Source organism: Salvelinus namaycush, chromosome 13 (genome assembly GCF_016432855.1).
Source record: "Salvelinus namaycush isolate Seneca chromosome 13, SaNama_1.0, whole genome shotgun sequence".
Taxonomy (NCBI): Eukaryota; Metazoa; Chordata; class Actinopteri; order Salmoniformes; family Salmonidae; genus Salvelinus; species Salvelinus namaycush.
In genome coordinates, this window is record NC_052319.1 from 4,322,827 (window position 1) to 4,347,540 (window position 24,714).

At 40.5% G+C, this 24,714-nt stretch overlaps 1 protein-coding gene across 1 annotated transcript in view; it reads left to right on the plus strand.

The window, feature by feature from the left end:
* dnah7 (dynein, axonemal, heavy chain 7) overlaps positions 1–24,714 on the plus strand; it is a 210,130-nt gene that overhangs the window by 150,680 nt on the left and 34,736 nt on the right. The window contains exons 52-60 of the mRNA XM_039006214.1: positions 2,982–3,115; positions 3,498–3,833; positions 15,642–15,768; positions 16,230–16,424; positions 17,527–17,619; positions 17,702–17,878; positions 18,294–18,455; positions 21,823–22,023; positions 22,306–22,467. Coding sequence (XP_038862142.1) covers positions 2,982–3,115; positions 3,498–3,833; positions 15,642–15,768; positions 16,230–16,424; positions 17,527–17,619; positions 17,702–17,878; positions 18,294–18,455; positions 21,823–22,023; positions 22,306–22,467 — 1,587 coding nt within the window. The remainder of the gene's footprint in view (positions 1–2,981; positions 3,116–3,497; positions 3,834–15,641; positions 15,769–16,229; positions 16,425–17,526; positions 17,620–17,701; positions 17,879–18,293; positions 18,456–21,822; positions 22,024–22,305; positions 22,468–24,714) is intronic.

Sequence of the window (24,714 nt, forward strand, 5' to 3'; positions counted from 1 at the left end):
TTTCAGGGTAACAGCACTTGAGCAAAGATGCATTTACCACCCAACACACATCAGCCAATCACTCAATATTGTCCCGTTTAATGTAGCAACACCAATACAAGCAAGTGAGTGTGTGTCCTCGGGCAGGCCCCCAGAAAAAAGCAATTTTCAGATAATGCACAAAAGGCATTACCAAGGATCGCATTTCAAGCATCTATTTGCAGGGCCACCCGCCTGTTTTTTATAGGCCCCCATTAAATAGATTCAGCTCATTTTTTACGAGCACACTTTTTCCTGACTGCCTACAGTACACTCTCATGATAGGCTCTCATTCTTCCCATCGAGCCATATTTGAAACACAATACCTCCAATCGGAGCAGGCCCAGCGCCGGCGCCAGAACTAATCAGTTCGATGGGCCTTTGATTTCCATGAGCGGGCACGTTTTTTCACGGGAACTCCATATGTGTGCACGCGCTTGCGTGCCATAGGCACCTTGTGAGTTTCACGTTGGGGAAGCTTTCAATTTATCCTACCATTACTACCAATCTGCGTGCCAGTTTCATTTCAATAATAACGTTTTTTGTTTCTCAAAATCATTGTCAAATGGTTAATCATAAAAATCTGAAGTTAAACGATACAATTCTGCCATTTGGACACATTGATACATGATTATCCATTGGCAGCTAAAGAAACGAGCGCATAGAACTCAGAGATAGCCTATAGGCCAATGCAGAAGTAACCCTATAACTTAATCATCAACTAAGTAAAATACATAGGCCTAAAGCCGACAAGTAAAAACAGTAGAACATATTTCACAATCATCTCTCTACTCCGCCTGTCTGCCTCCCTTTCTTCCTTTCTGTCTTGACTTGAGCTATTGCTAGTGAAGTACAACATTGTATCAAATCATCAACTGGGTCAGCCTGAAGCTGTCGCCAGCAAACTTGCAACATTGCATCAGCTAGCCTATTCACGAGTCAGTGAGCTCGGGACAAACAGCAGTTTTTTAATGATGTTTTCACTGGATATAGGGAATCAGTCTGGAGGAAACCTGGCACCATCCCTACAGTGAAGCATGGTGGTGGCAGCATCATGCTGTGGAGATGTTTTTAGCGGCAGGGACTAGGAGACTAATCAGGAATGAGGCAAAGATGTACAGAGAAAAGTACAGAGAGATCCTTGATGAAAACCTGCTCCAGAGCACTCAGGACCTCAGACTGGGGTGAAGGTTCACCTTCCAACAGGACAATGACCCTATCCACGCAGACAAAACAGCGCAGGAGTGGCTTTGGGACAAGTCTCTGAATGACCTTGAGTCATTGACCTTGACCAGCCAGAGCCCAGACTTGAACCCGATCGAACATCTCTGGAGAGACCTGAAAATAGCTGTGCAGCAACGCTCCCCATCCAACCTGACAGACCTTGAGGATCTGCAGAGAAGAATGGCATAAACTCCTCAAATACAGGTGTGCCAAGCTTGTAGCATCATACCCAAGAAGTATTGAGGCTGTAATCATTGCCAAAGGTGCTTCAACAAAGTACTGAGTAAAGGGTCTGAATACTTATGATATTTATGGTAAATGTAATATTTCCGTTTTTTTTTCTTCTATAAATTAGCAAACTTTTTTTTTTTTTACTGTTTTTGTTTTGTCATTAGAGGGTATTGTGTGTAGATTAATGAGGGGAAAAAATAACAATTTAATACATTTTAGAATAAGACTGTAACGGTAACAAAATGTGGAAAAAGTAAAGGGGTCTGAATACTTTCCGAATGCACTGTACGTTCCCAGTCAGTAGTCTTTTGGATGTATGGGTAGGCTACTCCCGTGGATAGGCATTGAGTTGGACATAACAGGTTTTTTATTGAATGAACATCCCCTGATCAATCCATCCCTATGTTTTACATTTTTTGTTGTAAAATTACTGTGTTATTATTATGATATTACACCTGTTGTGATCGGCACATTTCAGTGATGAATAGGCTTTGCAAATCACCTTGTCATCTATCCATCACTCTATTGACATGTACATCTGTAAATTATTTATCCAAAACATTGTAACATCTAATTTGTATGCTGGGATATTGTGTCAGAAAAAAATTCATAAAAATTCTGTCAGAACATTTTGTTGCAAAATAATTTCATAGGATGTGCACAATGATTGCAGTGCCAGTGCACTCAGTGGTTCCCCCAGTGATGTCTCTACAAATGCACATAAAAAGTCGTTTTAGGGGTGAAATTAGATTACTATTGGTTGTGAATAGGCTACTGGGTGGTTGTTGAGTTGTTTTGTAACGGTTGTTTGCACTGCTAAAATTTTTCAAATACACCTTTTAAGCCAGGCCAAAGGAACTGCAGGGAGCTCAGATTTGATTATTTTTTGAAAATGGCAGCTCCGGGATATATACAGGCTTTGAGAGTCTTTACCACCAGCTGAGCAGGCCTTGACATTAGTAGAAATGTAATTAGATGCCTGGAGAAGTGCACTCATTTATTAGAGCAGGGAGTAGATACCAGATACCAGCTTTTAACCTCTAGGATAGTAGGCCCTAAGGACTGGGTGTGTGGGTTGAGATGTGCTCACTTCTCTCACTTGTGATAGAGGAAAAAGGCTATTGCTGTAGCTTTAAAAAAAGGCTATTACAGTAGCTTAAGGTGAAAGTTACCACTGTGGGATTGGATAGTAGTGAAGTGCGAACCATTAAATGAGCACACCTAAAGGAGATATTTTTCTCTCTCTCTCACACTCACAAACACACGTTTGCATGTTAGTCATTTAGCAGACGCTCTTATCCAGAGGAGCAATTAGGGTTAAGTGCCTTACTCAAGGGCACATCGACAGATTGTTCACATTGTCGGCTCGGGGATTCGAACCAGCGGCCTCTTAACTGTTAGGCTAACTGCCACCCCACACACTACTGTAAACTCTATAGTGATGTTTGTCATTTGTGAAGGCTGATGTATTGTGTTTGTTTGCCCTATACTGTGTGTGTGTACTATAGGTGACCCTACTGAACTTTATGATCACCCCCGAGGGCATGCAGGACCAGCTGCTGGGCATTGTGGTGGCCAGGGAGAGGCCTGACCTGGAGGAGGAGAAACAGGCCCTCATATTGCAGGGGGCCGAGAACAAGAGGTAAATGCTTAGTGCAGGGGTGTCAAGCTTATTCCATGGAGGGCCTAGTGTCTGTTGGTTTTGAGTTTTTTCTTTCAATTAAGACCTAGACAACCAGGTGAGGGGAGTTCCTTACTAATCTGTGTCTTAGAGAGAGAGAGCACATGTGAAGATGGGTTTTTGTTTGATAGAAATCTGCATTGGCAAAAGTTAATGTCATAGGCTACGTCACATGATCACCAGAGACGTTTGATTTAAGCAATACCAATAAATACATTTAAAAAAAGGAAATCATGGTCAACAAATGGGGGAGTTCCAATCATTCAGTCTGTTCAAACAAAGGAACAGGTAGCACAGTAGACTCTGGTACTAATCACATGACCTTTCCACCCCCTCCCCCCAGGCAGCTGCAGGAGATCGAGGACAAGATCCTGGAGGTGCTGTCCTCTTCAGAGGGCAACATCCTGGAGGATGAGACGGCCGTCAAGATCCTCTCCTCTTCTAAGGTTCTGGCCAACGAGATCTCGGAGAAGCAGGCCATCGCCGAGGTGACGGAGGTGAAGATCGACGAGACGCGCATGGGTTACACTCCCATCGCTGTGCACTCTGCCATCCTCTTCTTCTCCATCGCAGACTTGGCCAACATCGAGCCCATGTACCAGTACTCGCTCACCTGGTTCATCAACCTCTTCATTGCTTCCATCGACAACTCGGACAAGAGTGACATCCTGGACCAGAGGTAGCTAGCTAATTAGCAAATTGTGATGAAAATATTTTTGGCGGAATGCAAATATTGCAGACAGTGTGTTTTTTGATTGGCACACAGTATTAAGCGTGTCATGGATGCTGAAAGTTAGTAAGCGGAAGTGTTCCATTGAAGTCAATTGACATTTTTAAACATGGTCTAGCATAGGACAAATAAGCTTGAATGTCAGTGCATTCATATACCCTGCATAAATATTTCCCCAAAGAGTGATGAAAAAGGAAATAAAAAGTAGATGAACTACTCATTCAAGTGAGTGAGCTCCCCACCCCTTCCTATCCTTACGGTAACTAATCGGTTGTCTGTGGGGTTGTCACAGACAAAGACATTGCTGGTTACATAGCTGTAGCTTATTGACACATTACTGTCCGGCCTGGCAGTGTGTTTGTCTGACAGTTGTGAATACTGCTTGCTCCTTTAACCTAAGTGTAAACACTGAATCCAAAATGGACGCCTAGTGCATTGACAGACACATCACAACACACTAGCTCGAAGCAGACTGCAGAACAGGTCACAGTCCTAGAGTCCTAGCAGCCCTAGTCAACAAGTATGTTTGATTTAATGCAGTGGCATCACTCAGAGAGATTTAATGGCCACTTCGTAAGATAAATACAGTAGGGGGGAGGGGGTTCCATCATAACCCACTAAATCTATTGTCTGCATAATGAGTAGAAGTGATGGCAGATGAGAATAACTGTCAATGCAGCATGTAGCCTAACTAATAAATTACTTGTTGCAGGTCTGCTGTCAGAGTTTGCACTCCATAATTTGCATGGGCAATGTTTTAGCTCTTGCCAAATGATGGGTTTTTGGTACTGTAGCCACTTTGAATGATTGACAAAGCATTGACCAAGCTATATCATTGGCTACTGTTAAACCTATCAAATATGTTTTTTTTTACTAGGGACAGATACAAGTAGGCTACATTGACATATTGTAACGAACCGTCAGAAGTGTTGAACCATAGCAGACCTTTGCAGAACATAGTTTATTTTAATATACCAACTTTTCAAATACTGGAGGTAGTTGACTATAGTGAATCAACTATTGTCAACTATTTCCTTCGATATTCAAATACAGGTCTCAGAAAAAGAAAATCATATTTTTATGTATTTCAATATATGCAAGTTATTTGAACGCAAAACAAATATGTATCTGATGGCTGTCAACTATTTTATGAAGAACCAAAATACAGTTAGTTGAATCAGTCTAAATATATTATAAGCATATGGTTTGAAGGGCTCTTGAATAGAAATATAGCCTATCTAGAATAAAATACATGATGGACGTGAATAACCTCAACATTAGAGTAGACCACTTTTGTAGCTTCAAAATGACTAACACATTCATTTTCATTATAAGTGAGACATAAGGTAATACAATAACACTTCACATGAAGTCCCTATACATGTGTAGTAACTTTGCTTATTACAATAGCAACGTTGTTGTTATATAGGACTTAGGAAATTGCTTTAATTGCATAATAACGGAGATATTACATTATTACATTGGAATAAGGAACAGTGACTATTCCTTCTGTGTACAGTAGTTGCAAAAACTCTCCTCTCATTGCTATGCAATTAAAATGCAATTACCAAAGTATTATGTAACAACATGCTAATAAAATGTTGCTCAAAAACTATATACAGTTTTATTACACATGCATAACAACAGTTTAATGTTGTGTTACTGAGAATGCTAACAGTAACAAAATATTGCTATTAGGAAACTAAATATCCCAAAACTGCCTTATTGAATCAACTACAACCATGGTAGGTTGTATTCTGAGTAAACTATCCCTTTAAAGATGGTATAGTGTTTGAAACAAGAGCACTTAGCCTTAGATGAACAAAGAGGTTCAAAGTAGTTTTTGCTACCTGTCCAACTTGCTGTTTGCAATGTTTGCAAGTGGCTTTGAATTACTCTGCAGTATTTTCAGGCATCATACAATTAATTGCAGCTTTCCACCTTTTCAGTGGCATGTTGAAAGAGTCATACAGTATTTGAGCGTCACAACTTATTCAAACTTTCAAAATAGAATTGGTTAATTGGTTTGACTTGATTATGTTAACATAAATACATTTAGCATCCTTTTACATTTAGCATCCTCCAAGAATACAAGTGTCATGACGTTGGCCTGATGGGGGAGGTTTATGACCCCTTTAAATACCTTTCCCCTTTTCTCTCTCTCTCTACTCTATAGAGTTGACTCTTGTAAAGCCTTTGTAACATAGAGAGTCTGGTAACATCGACAGGTGGGAAACGGAACCATATTTCGGTAATCCAACCAGTTGAAAATATGCGTTGGTACTTAATGAATATGATCTCAGATCAGTTGTTGTCTGAGACATTACTACTCATGACAGGATGACATAAACTGTATCTTGGAAAGTCGACACATTCTAGGTATCAGATTCACATGGAATTGTTGTGCAATTTGGAGGGGGGTGGAGACAATCACAAAGACAGGTGAAACAGATCAGGGTGTGACAGTAAACTTAAGATGACGGACGAACAGGTGGAAACTATTGATTTTCAAAGGGCTCACCGTTTCGGTGGCAGAGCAGAGGGAAGACCCCGTCCGATCGTTGCTATGCTAAGCCACTACAAAATGAAAATTGCCTTGTTAAAACAGGGTTAGGAATTGAAGAACACCCATTCTCTATTCATGAACAATTTCCCCATGAAATAATGGAGAGACGACGTGCCCTGTACCCCACTTTCAAAAGGCTCTGAGCAGAGAAGCAGAATGTTAATCTTGTGGTCGATAAATTATATGTAAACAACTAAATGTTCAAGGACTCAAAGATTACAACGTGGCTGTGAGTGATAGCTACCTCCAGTTGAAGTAGTCCCCGATACATATTTGCACCGCATTACGCAGTACAAATATGGATTAATATGTTTTTTACAAAAAACTTTTTTTGGGCATAATGGACTTTTTTATTAGATATTTTTTTCATGCAGTAAGGAACCGTAGACTATGTGGACTTAAAATAAGGTTGGATTTATGATTAATGCAGAATGGGTATGATGAATTTATACTTTTTCTATTCAAGCAATATGGAACTTTGGATTATATGGACTTAAATAATATCAATTTTTGATTTAGGGGAAGGCGAAGATGGGTAAGTGTGACCTTTTTTGTTTTATTATTTAATTTGAAGATTGTACATTATAAATACAAAGGTTGTTTTTAGTTTTAGTTTGACATGGCCTAATTGTAGAGGTTGGGTATGTTATTACTTAAAAGCTGTTATATAGTGTGGCCCTTGTTCGCGGATGTGAACTTAGTAAATATGAATAGATTTATTGTTTATTAAGGATAAAGGATTATAGAATTAAAAACCTGCCTAGGTTCTCTATTGGAATAGGCCAATAAGATCCTAAAATAATTGGGGTCATTACCCTTTTACATAAAAAAAAAAAAATCTCAATATAAAAATGTAAACAATGATTATTTTTCCGATACACACCGGCAAATGGATTAGGTTTTGTCAACAGGGTTGTTGTCTCTATTAGTGTGTGGCGGGCTGGTTAACACTGGGATAAACTGATTAAAGTTAACAGTAGAACCAACATAATAACTGGCTTATGGAAGCACTTCTCTATGCCAGATAGAGGTATATTGGTGCTTCTACACCTGCATTGCTTGCTGTTTGGGGTTTTAGGCTGGGTTTCTGTACAGCACTTCGAGATATTAGCTGATGTACGAAGGGCTATATAAAATAAACTTGATTTGATTTGATTTGAACCATTTGTGGCCTGCTGGAGGTCATTTTGCAGGGCTCTGGCAGTGCACCTCCTTGCACAAAGGCAGAGGTAGCGGTCCTGCTGCTGGGTTGTTGCCCTCCTACGGCCTCCTCCACGTCTCCTGATGTACTGGCCTGTCTCCTGGTAGCGCCTCCATGCTCTGGACACTACGCTGACAGACACAGCAAACCTTCTTGCCACAGCTCGCATTGATGTGCCATCCTGGATGAGCTGCACTACCTGAGCCACTTGTGTGGGTTGTAGACTCCGTCTCATGCTACCACTAGCGTGAAAGCACCGCCAGCATTCAAAAGTGACCAAAACATCAGCCAGGAAGCATAGGAACTGAGAAGTGGTCTGTGGTCACCACCTGCAGAACCACTCCTTTATTGGGGGTGTCTTGCTAATTGCCTATAATTTCCACCTGTTGTCTATTCCATTTGCACAACAGCATGCGAAATTTATTGTCAATCAGTGTTGCTTCCTAAGTGGACAGTTTGATTTCACAGAAGTGTGATTGACTTGGAGTTACATTGTGTTGTTTAAGTGTTCCCTTTATTTTTTTGAGCAGTGTATTTCTATGTAAGCTATTTATGCTACCTTTTATACTCTTGATCCTAATGATATAGGCCTAGGTGTAAAACAGCCGAGGTGATAGGGCAACGACCCTGGAATAAAAAACGAAATGTGTATGGGTGGAGAGAGGGTTGGTTTTATAGGTTTACTTGCTCTGGATTGTCAGTACTGCTTGTATTCTTGGCTATCGTGCCATGGCTGTGTCAGAGTCGATTGTAAGTTGTATTCCTTTATGGGCAGTGTGATGCCTAAGACTAATGACTGCAAGTAAAAATTTGAGGCCTTTAGAATCTATGTTCCTTTTTCCTTTTTTTGCCGGAATACAACAGGATATAATGAGGACTACATGAAATATGTCTAGCATGTAATGGACATTAAAAAAAGGACTGGTCTTGTGATATATTTAGGTTGTTTTCTTATCATTTTTTCAAAAAAGTGAGCAGGCTGGGCTGACATGCTTATAGTCTTGCCAGGCCTTTCTAAATATGAGCATGCGTTTATAAGATTGCGCTGTTATTATTTCTATTAATATTTTCTGTTATTGTTACTATTATATTTTTTTCTGACTGTCTTCCATGTTATTTGGTTAGTTCTCTTAAAAAGCACCCACGAAGATATTTATGTTATCATGGGACTGCCCATATTTCCCTCTGGCCAACGCCAATTGGTGGCCAGGGGTTTGCCTTTGGACGCAAAAGTGCATCCTGAGTCAGGGAGATGGTGAAAACAGACTTTTCTTAGTGAAAACAGACCTAGATATGGGGGGAGGTTTTAGTGGGTGGAATATTAGGACAATTGGAGGTTTAAAGTTTGCAGCTATAGTATGCTTAACAGTGCAAATATTAGTGTACAGCTATATGGACACTTAATCATCATGGTGCTTTTTAATGGTAAGTTTACAAACATTGGTTGTGGTAAGTATAATTGAAACGTGGGTATTATTATGGTAAGTGGGGAAATAAGTAGAGCCAGTTAAAATTGTAATGGCTTAGCAGATCATTAAACAAGAAGATCAATGTTTACATGGCTAAAAGATAAATAATATAATATACATTGCTTACAGGAAACTCATTCTACAAATATAAATGAGGTTGGGTGGGAAAAGGACTGGGAGGGAGAAATATATATTTTTTTCATGGGCAAAGAAACTCAAAAGGGTTGACTTTACTGTGCAAACAGATCCACAAGGAAGATGGATTATTTGAAATATGCTATTGGACCAAAAACAGATCTGGCTAATTAATCTATATGGGCCAAATAATGATGATCAACACTTCTTCGAAAATATATATAAAATTCTATTGAGCTCACAAGCAACTAATGAATCTATTATTATGGTGTGAGATTATAATACGGTTTTAAGTACCTCAATGGATCGTAAAGGAAATCACTCTACAAACTATCACCCTCAAGCACTAAAGGAGATCACGAAGATCATGGATACATTAGAACTAGTTGATATATGGAGGCTGAAAAACCCGACCTAGTGAGATATACATGGAGGAGGCTTAATCAATATAGCCGTCTTGATTACTTCCTAGTCTCATTCTTGCTGGCATCAAAAGTTTAAAAACGATTAATAGGAGACCACCATCTAATTGGCCTCCATATTACTTTCCACGTGGACAATTGGAAATTTAATCAAAGCCCATTTGTTGACATACACAACAAAATAATTAATAATTGACTTTCTTTTGCACAACATAGGTACAGCAGATCCCCTTATTGTATGGGACACTTTTAAATGTAATTTTAGAGGACATTCAATACAATACTCATCATTAAAACTAAAGCAGTTTATGTCAAAAGAGATTAGATTAATAAAGGAAATAGAGGAATTAACAGCGCAGGTAGTTGGTGTAGTGACTTTGGCTATACCGGATTAAGTGATATGACATGCTATTCTATAAAATAATTTCTCTGTAATTAATATTATCTGATTAAGCTAATCAGGTAAATAATTAACTAGAAAGTCGGGGCACCACGAAATAATGTTTATAGAGCTGTTATCTTCCGAATAAACTCTTAAAGACCTGGTAATCTTTTACATCAGTAGCAGTCAATATTTAATCGTCACTTTATTTAGTCTCATCTGAAAGTTGTAAATTATTGGTCATCTTCACAAACTGTGGCTAACAAGTTGAATAAGCAATACAAAATTTGTTTTAATTATTTATTTACTAAATACCTGAATTACATATACACAGAATATATCATACATTGATTACAAATTATGTCATAAAGGAAAATGTCCCTAGTGGACGGAACAGATATGACAGCTGGTTACACAAAGAAAGGGTGTTGGGTTTGAGTGAAAGAGCGGGAAGACTGAGGAGCAAAAAGGTTTTGTGTGTCTCTATCGGGCCGTAGGCAGCTATGCTATCGTAAATACAGTTTATCATGCATTCTAAATTACCGCCCATTTGGAAAAGGAAAATGCAATAAATATTTACCCTGAGCTGCGCTTCAATAGGTTCGTCGTAGATGGGAGTCCGGGTTGTCCTTTGAAGAATGTCTGGTGGTAGAACGGTTACTTGGTAGTACTGTCGTTGTGTGGTAGAACAAATACTCTGTCCGTCCTCTCCTAGCCCACGTCTACAGTTGCTGCGCTAACGCAACGGCTAGGAGGTATCACTTCTTTAGTGTGAATAAGGGTTCAAAGTTCATACCAAGTTGCCATGCTATATGCTCATGCTATATTCTGGCTGGTATAGTCGAAATTCATCCTTCCGGCGTGTAGGTCGTCACCTTGAAATTCGATGCTAATTTCGTTAGGTTCTTGCTGAGGTTGGCTTAGTTCTGTCGGTGGTCTTTGTCTTTTCAACGTGGGGACCACAAGTCCACACGTCCTTGGAACAGGAAGTTACATTTTCGCCAACCGGTTTATATCGTGGTGAAAGAAGGGCGTGTTTCATAGTTTACAACCCATGTCTGTTCACTTGGGCGGGGCCTGTGAGTGAGCAGAATGGTGTTCTTCTGACAAACCGTTCTCTCATTAAGAAGCTAAAAATTACATTTAATCTTTTCACAAATAGTTTCATATTTAAATATTCAAATTGCACAACAATTCCATGTGAATCTGATAACTAGAATGTGTAGATTTTCCAAGATACAATTTATGTCATCCTATCATCAGTAATCATGTCTCAGACGCCAACTGAACTGACATCATATTCATTAAGTCCCAACGCATATTTTCACCTGGTTGGATTACCGAAATATGGTTCCGTTTCCCATCTTTTGATGTCACCAGACTCTCTCAATGTTAACAAAGGCTTTACTAGAGTCACATTGGTAGAGTAGAGAGAGGAAAAAGGGGAAAGGTATTTATGGGGATCATAAACCTCCCCCATCAGGCCAACGTCATGACAATGGTAAGGAAACTGTACTATAGAGGCACATCGTGGATGAAACAAAAAGAAATGGAGGTACTTATTCAAGAACGATCAAGTGTAATATATTACAAATATAAAGCGAATTGGATAGAAAATGGTGAAAAATGCAACAACATTTTCTTGAATCTTCAACATAGAAATCATACCAAAAATAATTTACAGAAACTCGTTACAAATGATGGAGTCATCCATGGTTCCCCAAATTATATTTTGAAAAGTTTTCTTTTCAGTCTCCTCCATTTCCACTGAATGATGTTAACTGTAAGGATTTCTTTCCTAATAATAATAATAATAATAATGTAAAATTAAGACATTTACAGAAAGACCTGTGTGAAGGCCAACTTAAAGAAGAAGAACTTTTTGATGCAATAAAAAAATGTCAGTCTGGAAAAACACCAGGGCTTGACGGTATACCAGTAGAGGCATATCAGACCTTTTTTGATGTACTCAAAGATCAATTATTAGCATGTTTTAATTGCTCCTATACAAATGGTAGACTATCAGGTACTCAACAAGAAGGTCTGATTTCATTACTACTAAAACAGGACCCAGGTGGTAATGTATAAAGATCCAGTCCATTTAAGAAACTGGAGGCCTCTTACATTTCAATGTCGTGCTGCGAAAATCCTGCCAAAATGCGTAGAACGTAGAATAAAAAAGGTTTTACCAGATATTGTTCATCCTGATCAGACAGATTTTTTACATTGATGATATATTGAAGATAATATACGACAGTTACTTGAAACAATTGAACATTATGAAACATCAAAGATACCAGGCCTGGTCTTCATAGCAGATTTTTAAAAGGCTTTTGATAAAGTACGACTAGAATTATATATAAATGCCTGGATTACTTTAATTTTGGCGAGTCTCTTATACAATGGGTTAAAGTTATGTACAGCAACCCCAGATGTAAAATAGTAAATAATGGTTACTTCTCAGAAAGTATTTAGCTTTCATGAGGATTAAAACAAAGTTGTCCGTTGTTTCCATATCTATTTATTATGGCCATTGAAATGCTAGCTATTAAAATTCAATCCAACAAGACCATCAATGGGTTAGAAATCGAGGGGCTAAAAACAAAAGTGTCAATGTATGCCGATGACTCTATTTTTTTATTCTAAGTCCGCAATCTGGATCCCTGCTCATTCTCATTGAAGATCTTGATCACTTCTAGCCTCTCTGGATTAAAACCTAATTATGACAAGTGTACCATACTATGTATTGGATCGTTAAAAAATTGTGTTTACAATACCTTATAGCTTACCAATTAAATGGGTGGATGGTGAAGTAGACATAATTGGTATTCACATCTCCGAAAATATAAATGAATTTACCACAATACATTTCTATAGAAAGTTAGCAAACATAGATAAGATTATGCAACCATGGAGAGGTAAATACTTGTCTATTTATGTAAAAAATCACATTGATTAACTCTTTGGTCCTATCACAGTTTACTTACTTACTCATGGCACTGCCTACTCCAGATGACACTTTTTTTTAAATCATATGAGCAAAAAATATTACGTTTTATTTGGAATGCTAAGCCAGAGAAATTAAGCATGCCTATTTATATAATGAATATGAGTTTGGGGGGCTAAAATTATTAAATATTAAAGCTTTAAACCTCTCACTAAAAGCTTCACTCATACATAAATTATACTTAATCCCAAAATGGTTCTAAAATGGTAGATTATTAAGGCTCATCCTTTGTTCAAAAATGGCCTTTTTGCCTTTATACAGATTACAACTTCTCATTTCCGACTAATTGAAAATTACATTTTGTTTAAAGTATCACCATTAAACAATCCATACAAAGCTAGTTACAATTTCACTTTTATCCTCCAGAAAATATACAAATGCTATGGTTAAACTCAAATATGCTGATTAATAAAAAATATTATGGAAAAAAGTTACTTTTTTAATTATATGAATATAAACGGAGGAGTTATGTCCCATATGCAGCTATCAAAATATATGGGAATGTCTGCTCAATCCAAATTTACAACCAACTGATTGCAGCAGGCAAGCGGAAAAGGGAGACGGTAGGGGACTTGTTTGCTTGACATATATTAAAGATACAAATTGGCTGAAAGGAACTGGCATAAATAGAAAAATAAATCAGTTTAATTTGAGGACAAATATGTTGACAGCTGTGCCATACAGATTGCAAAACAAATGAGAAGAGTTTTGACATACCAATTCCATGGCACATGGTTTATGAACTGGTTCTGAAAAACGACACTTGATTCAACACTTCAATTTAAATTATATAAAATTCTTGCCACCAACAGAATGCTATATATATGGGGCATACAACAATCTCAGCTCTGTAGATTTTGCTGTGAAGAGACAGAATCAATAGATCATTTATTCTGGTATTGCCCCTATGTAGCTTGTTTCTGGTCACAGGTTCAGGAATGTTTTTTTTTTTAAAAGTCAAAAATCCACAACATGCAATTAAAATGACCCTTACAAATAGCAGTGTTGGGCGATTTAGAAAGCCATAGTCAGTCAATAAATATTATAATCATACTCCCGGGAAAGGTGTTCATCTTTAGCTCACAATCTGGGGGCACTATGAGATTAGAAAGGTTAAATGTATGGAAAAAATATAGGTTTGGCTTTTTCAAGAGAGGCTTTATTACTGCCACTTTTAGTGAGTTTGGTACACATCCGGTGGATAGAGAGTCATTTATTATGTTCAACATAGGAGGGCCAAGCACAGGAAGCAGCTCTTTCAGTAGTTTAGTTGGAATAGGGTCCAGTATGCAGAGAGGCCATGATTATTTTCATCATTGTGTCAAGAGATATAGTACTAAAACACTTGAGTGGCTCCCTTGATCCTAGGTCCTGGCAGAGTTGTGCAGACTCAGGACAACTGATCTTTGGAGGAATACACAGATTTAAAGAGGAGTCCGTAATTTTCTTTCTAATGATCATGATATTTTCCTCAAAGAAGTTCATGAATTTATCACTGCTGAAGTGAAAGCCATCCTCTCTTGGGGAATGCTGCTTTTTAGTTAGCTTTGCGACAGTAAAGCAAAAATACATTTTGGATTGTTCTTAATTTGCTCAATTAAGTTGGAAAAATCGGATGATCGAGCAGCAGTGAGGGCTCTTCGATACTGCAATGTACTGTCTTTCCGAGCTAGTTGAAAGACTTCCAGTTTGGTGTGGCGCCATTTCCATTCCAAATAGTAATACTCTTAGTAAAAAATCTTTAGTTTACAATCTGTAGAATCTATGAGAATAGAAAGATTCCAAACTTTTATGAAACATCACAGCACAGTTGAAACATATACTGGATGATTTTCAGAGATAGATGGGAGGGGTTGAGGGTAGCTGAGGGGTGGGACAAAAAATATATAATTAATGTAAATGTACCATGTCCATAAAATGTATATAGTATGTATAAACTGGAAGTAGAAGTCTAAGTATTGTTGTCCATTAGTTTAAACCAATTACGGGAGGGGTGTTAGGGGAATAAAGAACAAAAATATATCTTTCAAAATATATTTAAACTAGTTGTTCAACAGGAAAATGTGTTACTGTTAAAACTATAGTTATTCTAGGTCTGCACCATAGTGCATATAGATGGCAAGATGTCCTGAAGAAGAGCTCCTGGCCTATCTGTCAGACTGACTTTCTCCCTGCAGAACCATCGATTCCTCTCTCTCCGCTCAAGCCAAAGCAGAGACATGCCTTTCCAAACTGCTTCTACTTCTGTCTGAAGCTGACTAGACACCATTCGCTTTCCATTTTGTATAAGTTGTTGTGCTTGTTTTTGGGGGTTTTGCAAGCGGTGCTAGATTCTAGGTAGTAATGAAATGCTCTAAAAGCTACATCAATTATTATTGTTAGGCTATAGTTTATGCTACTGTCCCATAATGTATTACCAAAGTGACGAGAATCAACATGAATGAAATTTTACTTCTCAAGCTTTATTTTACATTTTGCAACACATTTAAGAAAATCAACACTTTCAATAAAAGTTTAGTCGACAAAGGCCTAAACCTAGGCATTAATCAAATCTTTGTTATTGTTTTTACCCCAGGTTGCAGATTCTGAGGGACCATTTCACCTACTCTCTCTATGTCAATGTGTGCCGCTCGCTATTCGAGAAAGACAAGCTGCTCTTCTCCTTCTGCCTCAACGTCAACCTGCTCATGCACGACAAGCTGGTGGGTTAGCTTTACAACAACGTTCTCAAAATATTGTCAGAACCATAGACATGAACACAGAATCTCTTTGTATGTATTGGTTTATGTTTGGTGTATTGTATATGGCCACAACTTTCCCATAGCATTATCACACCGTCACTGCAAGGTTATATTAATGCATAACCACATATTTCCTTCTCCATCAACAACTTCTCTTGACTAATATCATCAATACACACACACACACACACACACACACACACACACACACACACACACACGGCAAGGGCGCAGTTGTAAATGAGAACTTGTTCTCAACTGGCCTACCTGGTTAAATAAAGGTGAAATAAAAAAAGATATATATTTCCAGTCAGGACCATATGGGTCTTAGCTCTCCCAGGATCCCAAAGCCTCACATTCCCAGCAAAGCTCCAGATTGACCCTTTGTCTTTCCCCCCTCTCCACCCAATCCTCCACACCAGGTGGATGAGAGCGAGTGGCGCTTCCTGCTAACAGGTGGCGTGGGCCTGGACAACCCCCACGCCAACCCTTGCACCTGGCTCCCCAAGAAGGCCTGGGATGAGCTTTGCCGCCTCGATGAGATGGACTGCTTCAAGGGCCTGCGCAAGGACATGTCCCGTATGAAAGACGCCTGGAAGGAGGTGTACGATAGCCCTGTGCGTTACTGTAGCATTGCAATACAATATAATACGATTTTTATGTTTAACTATGTGGTCTGTAGATACACACACACAGACAGGTAGGCAGACAAGAGCACGCATGCACACACACACACACAAACACACACACAAACAAACAAACACATCCAATACAATTAACTTTCCTTTAACTTTAAATAGGTTTCAGCCACAGACAGTGAAGGTACCTACCTCCTTGGACAATGAAATCAGATCCTTACTCCATATAACTCTAAGAGCAAAACAACTCTCAGACGTCTGATGTAAAAATGTGTTCAAAAGTATCCGGGGATTATCCCTCCTCACTCACACCATCTCTCTCCCGGCGCAGCGGTTCCACGCATTAACCAAATACATCGGCTGGCCCCGCTGCACACCCCAGATTGCTTCTCTTACCACTTAATTACATTTGATTAATCTTGCTACAGGTCAATAAAGAACTCCCAACACACACGCACGCGCACACACACACACAAACATACACCCACGTACCTAAAACAAATGTGATGCCAAATCGTCTCCATTATACGTGGGGATAACCTGATTATGGGCACCGCGTAAATGCAATCCCCTCCAGATTTGCGTCTGATGAATGCAAAATGGCCATGAATTCCCTCATTATTAAGGGGAGTATTAAAGCTCAAGTTTAGTTATATAAACAGCATGTGAGGCTCGTGTCGTTTGGCTACCGTGGTTCAGACATTTGGAAGGAAACACTATGCTCCCATTGGGCTCTACTCAAAAGAAGTGCACTATGTAAGTAATAGGGTACCATTCCACTTTTAACACCCCACTTTTTTTTCTCGCAAAGCTGGCCCTGGACATGGGGTTTATTGGAATTCAGTTGCGTTGTAGGGAGTTCTTCCTGGTTTGTCTTAATGTTGTAAACAAGAATTAGGCTAGTTGATAAAAGGTGAAGAATATGAGTGTGTGAAGCAAGCTTTTTAAAGTTTTTATTTCAATGCTGTAGTTTAGAGAGACGAGGGGATTAGTTATCGTTAAACCATCTATCGAATATCTTTGTATGTAGTGAGTATGTGATATTGTCCATAACAATGCGTGTGCGTGTGCTCATGTGCAGACTCCCCACCACACACCTTTCCCAGCAGAGTGGCAGCAGAACCTTGGACAGTTTCAGAAGATGCTGGTTATACGCTGTCTTAGACCAGACAAGGTGAGTTACCACGCGCACGCACGCACGCACGCACACACACACACACAGTCAAATCCACATTCTTCATCCTCCTGCCTCCCAGGTCATTCCCATGGTGCAGGAGTTTGTATCGGACAGTCTGGGGCGTCAGTTCATCGAGGCGCCCCCCTTCAACCTGGGGAAAGCATTTGGGGACAGTCACTGCTGCGCCCCCCTCATCTTCATCCTCTCCCCCGGTTCTGACCCCATGGCCGCCTTACTCAAGTTTGGTGATGAGCAGGTATGGATAAGCCTGGGTACCAGTCTGTTTGTGCCATCATGCCACTCATTGCCACTCCATTGGCCCATTTCTACCTAGGTTTAGCCTAAATGACAATTGTTGTGGAAAAACAACCATCCTGTTTTGCTTGTCCCTAGCTGGTCTTGTTGCTATAGATGTTTTACAGAAAAAACACAAGTAGACACAGAGTAGATAGATCACAGAATGATAAAGCTTGTAGATTTCTACAAGGTTAAAATATCCTTAAATGTTTCAAGTCATTATCATGCTATAGCTAGGCAATTAATGGTACGTTTGTCACTCAATCTTTGGGATTCCCCTTTTAAAGCAGCCTGTTGACACGTGTGTCTGCACGCGTGTGTCTGTACGCGTGTGTCTGTATGTGTGTGTGTGTGTCTGTCTGTGTGTTCCCCAGGGCTTCAGTGGAAACAAGTTGACCTCTCTGTCTCTGGGCCAGGGCCAGGGCCCCATCGCCATGAGCTTGATTGAGACGGGCGTGAAGGAGGGCACCTGGGTGGTCCTACAGAACTGTCACCTGGCCACCTCATGGATGTCCACTATGGAGAGAGTGTGTGAGGTCAGAGGGCAGCTTGCACTGTGATGACACACCTCAGTCTCAATATTATAATAATCATTTAGTTAGTTAGTTTGGTGTGGGGGTTACAGAGGCACTTAACCAGTTTTTCCCTTCAATGCTGCAGGACTGTTTTGAGAATACTGATTGGAATATGTTCAAAGATTTATCCACCCAGGACTCATCCATCAACATTGAGGAATATACATTGTCAGTCACAGGCTTCATTAGGAAATGTGTTGATGATGTTGTACCCACAATAACAATCCGGACATACAGTACCCCAACCAAAGACCATGGATGAAGGGAGAAATCCGTACCATGCTGCCCGTACTGCAGCATTCAATGTTAGCAGAACAAACCCCGATGATTTGGTGGCGTACAAGGCAAGTAGGTACGATCTCCGTGAATCCATTAGGCAAAAATAGACAGACTCAAACTTGAATCAATGTTCGACAACTCAGACTCTCGACGCATGTGGCAAGGACTACAGACTATCACGGACTACAAAGGCAAATCCAGCTGTGTGGTGCCCACCGAAGCCTCCCCTCAACCCTAACACATCTGAACAAGAGGAACACTTTTTTGAGAATGCTGTTCATTGACTACAGTCAGGGTCGGCTCCAGGCAAAAGCGACATAAGCGGTCGCTTAGGGCCCCAGGCCGCTAGTCTTCCCACAACCCCCCCCCCCCAAAAAATAATACAAATATATATTTTTTAGGAACTCAGTCAACTTACTGTTGAGAGTTAGAATAGTAGTAGTTCGAAATTCGGTTGTGCACATCTTTACTAACCGTGAAACTTCAACAAAACAAGAAACGAACAACGAAACGTGAAAGTCGTGGTGCACAAAAACACTCACACGAACAATATCCCACAAACACAGGTGGGAAAAATGGCTACCTAAATATGATCCCCAATTAGAGGCAACAATTACCAGCTGCCTCTAATTGGCAACCATACAAAACACCAACATAGAAATATTGAACTAGAACACCCCCTAGTCACGCCCTTACCTACTACACCATAGAGAACCAAGGGCTCTCTATGGTCAGGGCGTGACAGCTGGTGATTGTTGAATGGGCCGGTCTCTCAGGCAGCCTCACGGTCTAGTGAGGCTGGGAGCTCCGAGGATCTGAACCCGAGGTAGAAGCCACCGGAGAGGGAGATAGAGCCGAGGACGAAGACGCAGGTCCCTCTGGATCCGATCTTGATTGGAAAGCCACCAAGGATGAAGGCGCCGGGACCTCTGGATCCTGGTCGGCAAAGCTGTTTCTGGTCTGTGTCAGTTCCGGGCTCAACATCTCCATGGAGACCCCCATTGCCAGAGGATGCCTTTTTCGACTTCCACGGCGAGTGACGTACCTCCATGGCTGGTTGGGTCGAGATTAACTCCGTTCTCCAGGAAAGGGGGAGACCCCTTCGGGGATGGAACCCTGCCTAGCACCGGCCAGTCGGCTGTGGAGAGCCGACACAGCAGCAAATCTTCCACCAGACCAGAGCGGCGTCTGGCTACTGGGGTGGAAGAAAAATAAAAAGTAGGTGGGCGTGGGTTCCCCAATAGCTTATGTAGGTTTGCTACTTGCTTGCTAAGAGTTGCTACTTCGCTGCTGTAGTACTCCGCAAGCAGTTGCTACATTGAAAGTCAGCGCGGTCCACATTGTCCCGGAACAAAGCAAAGTAAACGCAGCTCCTGCAACGCTGGAAACGTTCAATAGCAGCCTCCATTTGAGACCGCAGCTAGGCTAGCTGGGCTTTCGCGTCTCTCCCCCTATACGGAATCTGGCAGGATCCCGGGACAGATAGCAACGCTCACAGCAATTTAGCCCAACAGAGCCGCAGGATTCAAAATAAAATAAAAGTATATAAAAACACTGTCAGCTTTTAAACCGAGGTCTTTAGTTCAGATTTCAGCGTTAGACAGGTTTCGGTGTTCGACAGCGTTCAACAACAACAAACATACATCGCGCTCATTGAGGTAGATATATATATATATATATAGGGGTAAGGTAACTAAGCAACAGGATACAAGATAAACAGAGTAGCAGCAGCTTGTATGTGAGTGGGTGTGCGTGTGTTGAGTCAGTATAAATGTATATACAGTACCAGTCAAAAGTTTTGACACACCTACTCATTCAAGTGTTTTTCTTTATTTTTGCTATTTTCTACATTGTAGAATAATAGTGACGACATCAAAACTATGAAATAACACATATGGAATCATTTAGTAGCCAAAAAAGTGTTAACCAAATCTAAATATATTTTAGATTCTTCTTGGCATTCTCTCAACCAGCTTCTTGAGGAGTGTTTTTCCAACAGTCTTGAAGGAGTTCCCACATATGCTGAGCACTTGTTGACTGCTTTTCCTATGCAGTCCAACTCATCCCAAACCATCTCAATTGGGTTGAGGTCGGGTCATTTGATGCAGCACTCCATCACTCTCCTTCTTGGTCAAATTGCCCTTACACAACCTGGAGGTGTGTTGGGTCATTGTCCTGCTGAAAAACAACTGATAGTCCCACTAAACGTAAACCAGATGGGATGGCATATCGCTGCAGAATGCTGTGGTAGCAATGCTGGTTAACCTCTCTAGGGTATGTGGGACGGTAGCGTCACACCTCGTCAACAGCCAGTGAAACTGCAGGGCGCCAAATTCAAAACAACAGAAATCCCATAATTAAAATTCCTCAAACATACATGTATTTTACAGCATTTTAAAGATACACTTGTAATTCTGGTTGTCTTTTCTACCTTGTAGTTTCACTCATTTGGTGTCCCAGGTCGGAATCAGTTCCTGATCATCAGTCCCTGATCAGTCATGCCTCATGAGCTTAATTCAACTGTCTATCCCAGGGTGGTCTGAGTAAAAATAAATACATCTAATGTTTTTTTTGTGTGTTTTTTTCGGGGGGGGAAACGATCCTAAAGGGATACTGCGAGATTACGTTTTCTGTTTTTCTACTTACGCAGAGTCAGATGAACTCGTGGATATAATTTTTATGTTTCTGCATGCAGTATGAAGGAAGTTATAGAGGTAGTAATTTTTTTTCTCAATTATAGCTTTAACCATGTTTTGAGGCTAAATAGTGTGTTTACATTTACTTTTTTTACAAACATTGGAGTAAAACAAGCTTATATTTTGGGCTTTGGGGTACGACTGTTGAACTAAGCTCATGAGGCATTTTCTAAGTTATATTCTTCAAGAATCAATGGGTAGATACATCCAAAAACGGATGTAGCAACTGCTGATTGCCTCTTTAAGTCTGAGTCCCCAATAATAATACCGTTACAGTATAAGGGGTATAATACACTGATAAACATTTGTCTGTTAGTATACCCCAATGTCTCTACCCTGTGTGCCTCTGTTAGGAGCTGAACCCTGACACCACCCATCCAGACTTCCGTCTGTGGCTGACCAGCTACCCCTCGCCCACCTTCCCTGTGGCAGTGCTTCAGAACGGGGTGAAGATGACCAATGAGGCGCCAAAAGGCCTCCGCGCCAACATCGCCCGCTCCTTCCTCATGGACCCCATCTCCGACCCAGAGTTCTTCTCCAGCAGCAGCAAGCCGGTGTGTGTGTCTGCCTATGTGTATATATATATATATATCTACAGTACATATTTGTATGTCAGATTGTCCCTCTAAATCTATAATGATATAGAAAGATTTTTCATTAACCGCCTGAGATGTTTCAATCAATAAGGTACCGTGGCTGTTATGAATGTGGGTAGAACCATTTTTAAGGAATACATAATTGTCGTAACGTTTGTGTGTCTCAGGTGTTTGTACATCTTTTACACTCTTTGTAAGATGGTGGACTAAATGTGCGTGTGTTTGTGGGGTCTCTCACAGGGTGTGTTTAAGAGGCTGCTGTATGGCCTGTGCTTCTTCCACGCGTTGATCCAGGAGAGGAAGAAGTTTGGTCCCATGGGCTGGAACATTCCGTATGAGTTCAATGAAACCGACCTGAGGATCTCTGTCCAGCAGCTCCATATGTTCCTGGAGCAGTATGAGGTACATACTATACACTACATACACCACACAAACACACGCACACTTCCAGAGTTTCATGACTCCCAATAAAAATGCACACACATGCACATGTGTGCTATGCACACACACATGCTTTTGTGTTATTGGCCCTAATTTATTATTTCTACGAATTGAGTTTAGCAATACGTTTAACAACTGTCCTCTATTGTGAAAGTGCAAAAATATATCAAGCTGACCCCCTGGCATGTATTTTTATGACTTTTTAAAATATTGGTTAGTTCCCTGTTGTAGTTCCGGACGTCCATTTTGAAAACATATTGACCCCGGGCTACAGGTAACTGCTAAAATAATGGATACAAAGTATATTGGAAGCAGGTGCTTCCACACAGGTGTTGTTCCTGAGTTAATTAAGCAATTAACATCCCATCATGCTTGAGGTCATTGTTTAAAAATGCTGGGCAGGCCATTATTTTAGCTACCATGGCTATGTCCCCATAGGATGGCAGTGATCATTGAATGGTTTGATGAGCATGAAAATGATGTAAGCCATATGCCATGGCCGTCTTTGTCACCAGATCTCAACCCATTTGAAGACTTGTGGGAGATTCTGATAAAATGCACAATATTTGTGGAAAAAGTCATTATCAACAACATTAAATAGTCAGGATCAACCTAATGTGTGGGTTGTGATTATTGTCTCTCTCTCTCTCTCATATACATTATTGGCTGCTTCCCAAATGGCACCCTATTCCCCAGTCAGACTCGAGTCCCAGTTTTCATGACTTGTGACTCGACTTAGACTTGAGCATTGGTGACTTGGACTCATACTCGCCTTCTCGACCGTTGGTGACACGGACTTGGACTCGGAGTCTTGGACTCGCACACACAGCCTACATCAGCTGGTGAGCCGCGGGGCAACAAGCGATGAGTGTGGGCAGACATGCAGGCAGGCTGCGCTCCGGCTCCGCCTCTGATCATACATGTCGTGAAGGCACCGCTTTTGTTTCCCGTAGCTAACCAGTCACCAGCCTTTAGTTTAGCTACCCTTTGCCTGGTTAAGAAACACAAGCTGCTTTACTAAATTAAAAACAATAGCATTGAGTTTACTAGTAAAACATCAGTATAGCTATGTTTGTCTCTCTTCCCCTTGAGTATAGAAAAGTAGGCTGTCTTTAAGTACGTTGTCTTGCTCAACCCTCCCACTTTCCCAATTGCATTCCATAGCCAGGTTCTGACACGTCTCTTTCTTTTCTACGAAGAAAACAGCTTGTTTCTAGCCCCCTAACCATTCAAAGGTATGACCCTTATTACCTGTGCCACATTTTGTTCTTTGTATCGTGCATTGGCGGTCTGCATTTTACATTCATAAACCATATTGACCAAGTAATTCCTCTTGCCACTACACTATATCTGACTGGGTAAATAACTACATTTTGAGTTAATGTGGACCCTGTGAATCAGACTTAAGCACTTGGACCAGGACTCGAGCACTGGGACTCGGACTTCAGCCATATGGAATCGTGACTCGACCATTGGGGACTCCGATGTTGACTCGGACTGGAGCACAGGGGGACTTGGGACTCGACACGGACTCGAGATTTAGTGACTCAACCACGTCACTACTATTCCCTATACAGTGTCTTTGGAAATTATTCAGACCCCTTGACTTTTTCCACATTTTGTTACATTACAGCCTTATTCTAAAATGTATAAAAAATATATTAAATTGCAATCTACACGCAATACCCCATAATGACAAAGTGAAAATAGGTTTTAGAAATGTTTGCAAATGTATTTAAAATTAAAAACATAAATACTTATTTAAATAAGTATTCAGACCCTTTGCTATGAGACTTGAAATTGAGCTCAGGGGCATCCTGTTTCCATTGATCATCCTTGAGGTGTTTCTACAACTTGATCGGAGTCCACCTGTGGTAAATTCAATTGATTGGACATGACACACACCTGTCTATATAAGGTCCCACAGTTGACAGTGCATGTCAGAGCAAAAACCAAGCCATGAGGTCGCAGGAATTGTCCGTAGAGGAAGAGTGGTGAGGGAGATGGATGCCGTTTTACGGACTCCTAACCAATTCTGCTATTGTGAGTTTTTTCGCCTAATTTGTAATCTATTTTGTACATAATGTTTCTGCCACCGTCTCTTATGACTGAAAAGAGCTTCTGGCTATCAGAACAGTCATTGCTCACCTCGTACTGGACGAAGATTTTTTTATTTAATGAGTCAGATGCAAAGGATTTACTTCAGAC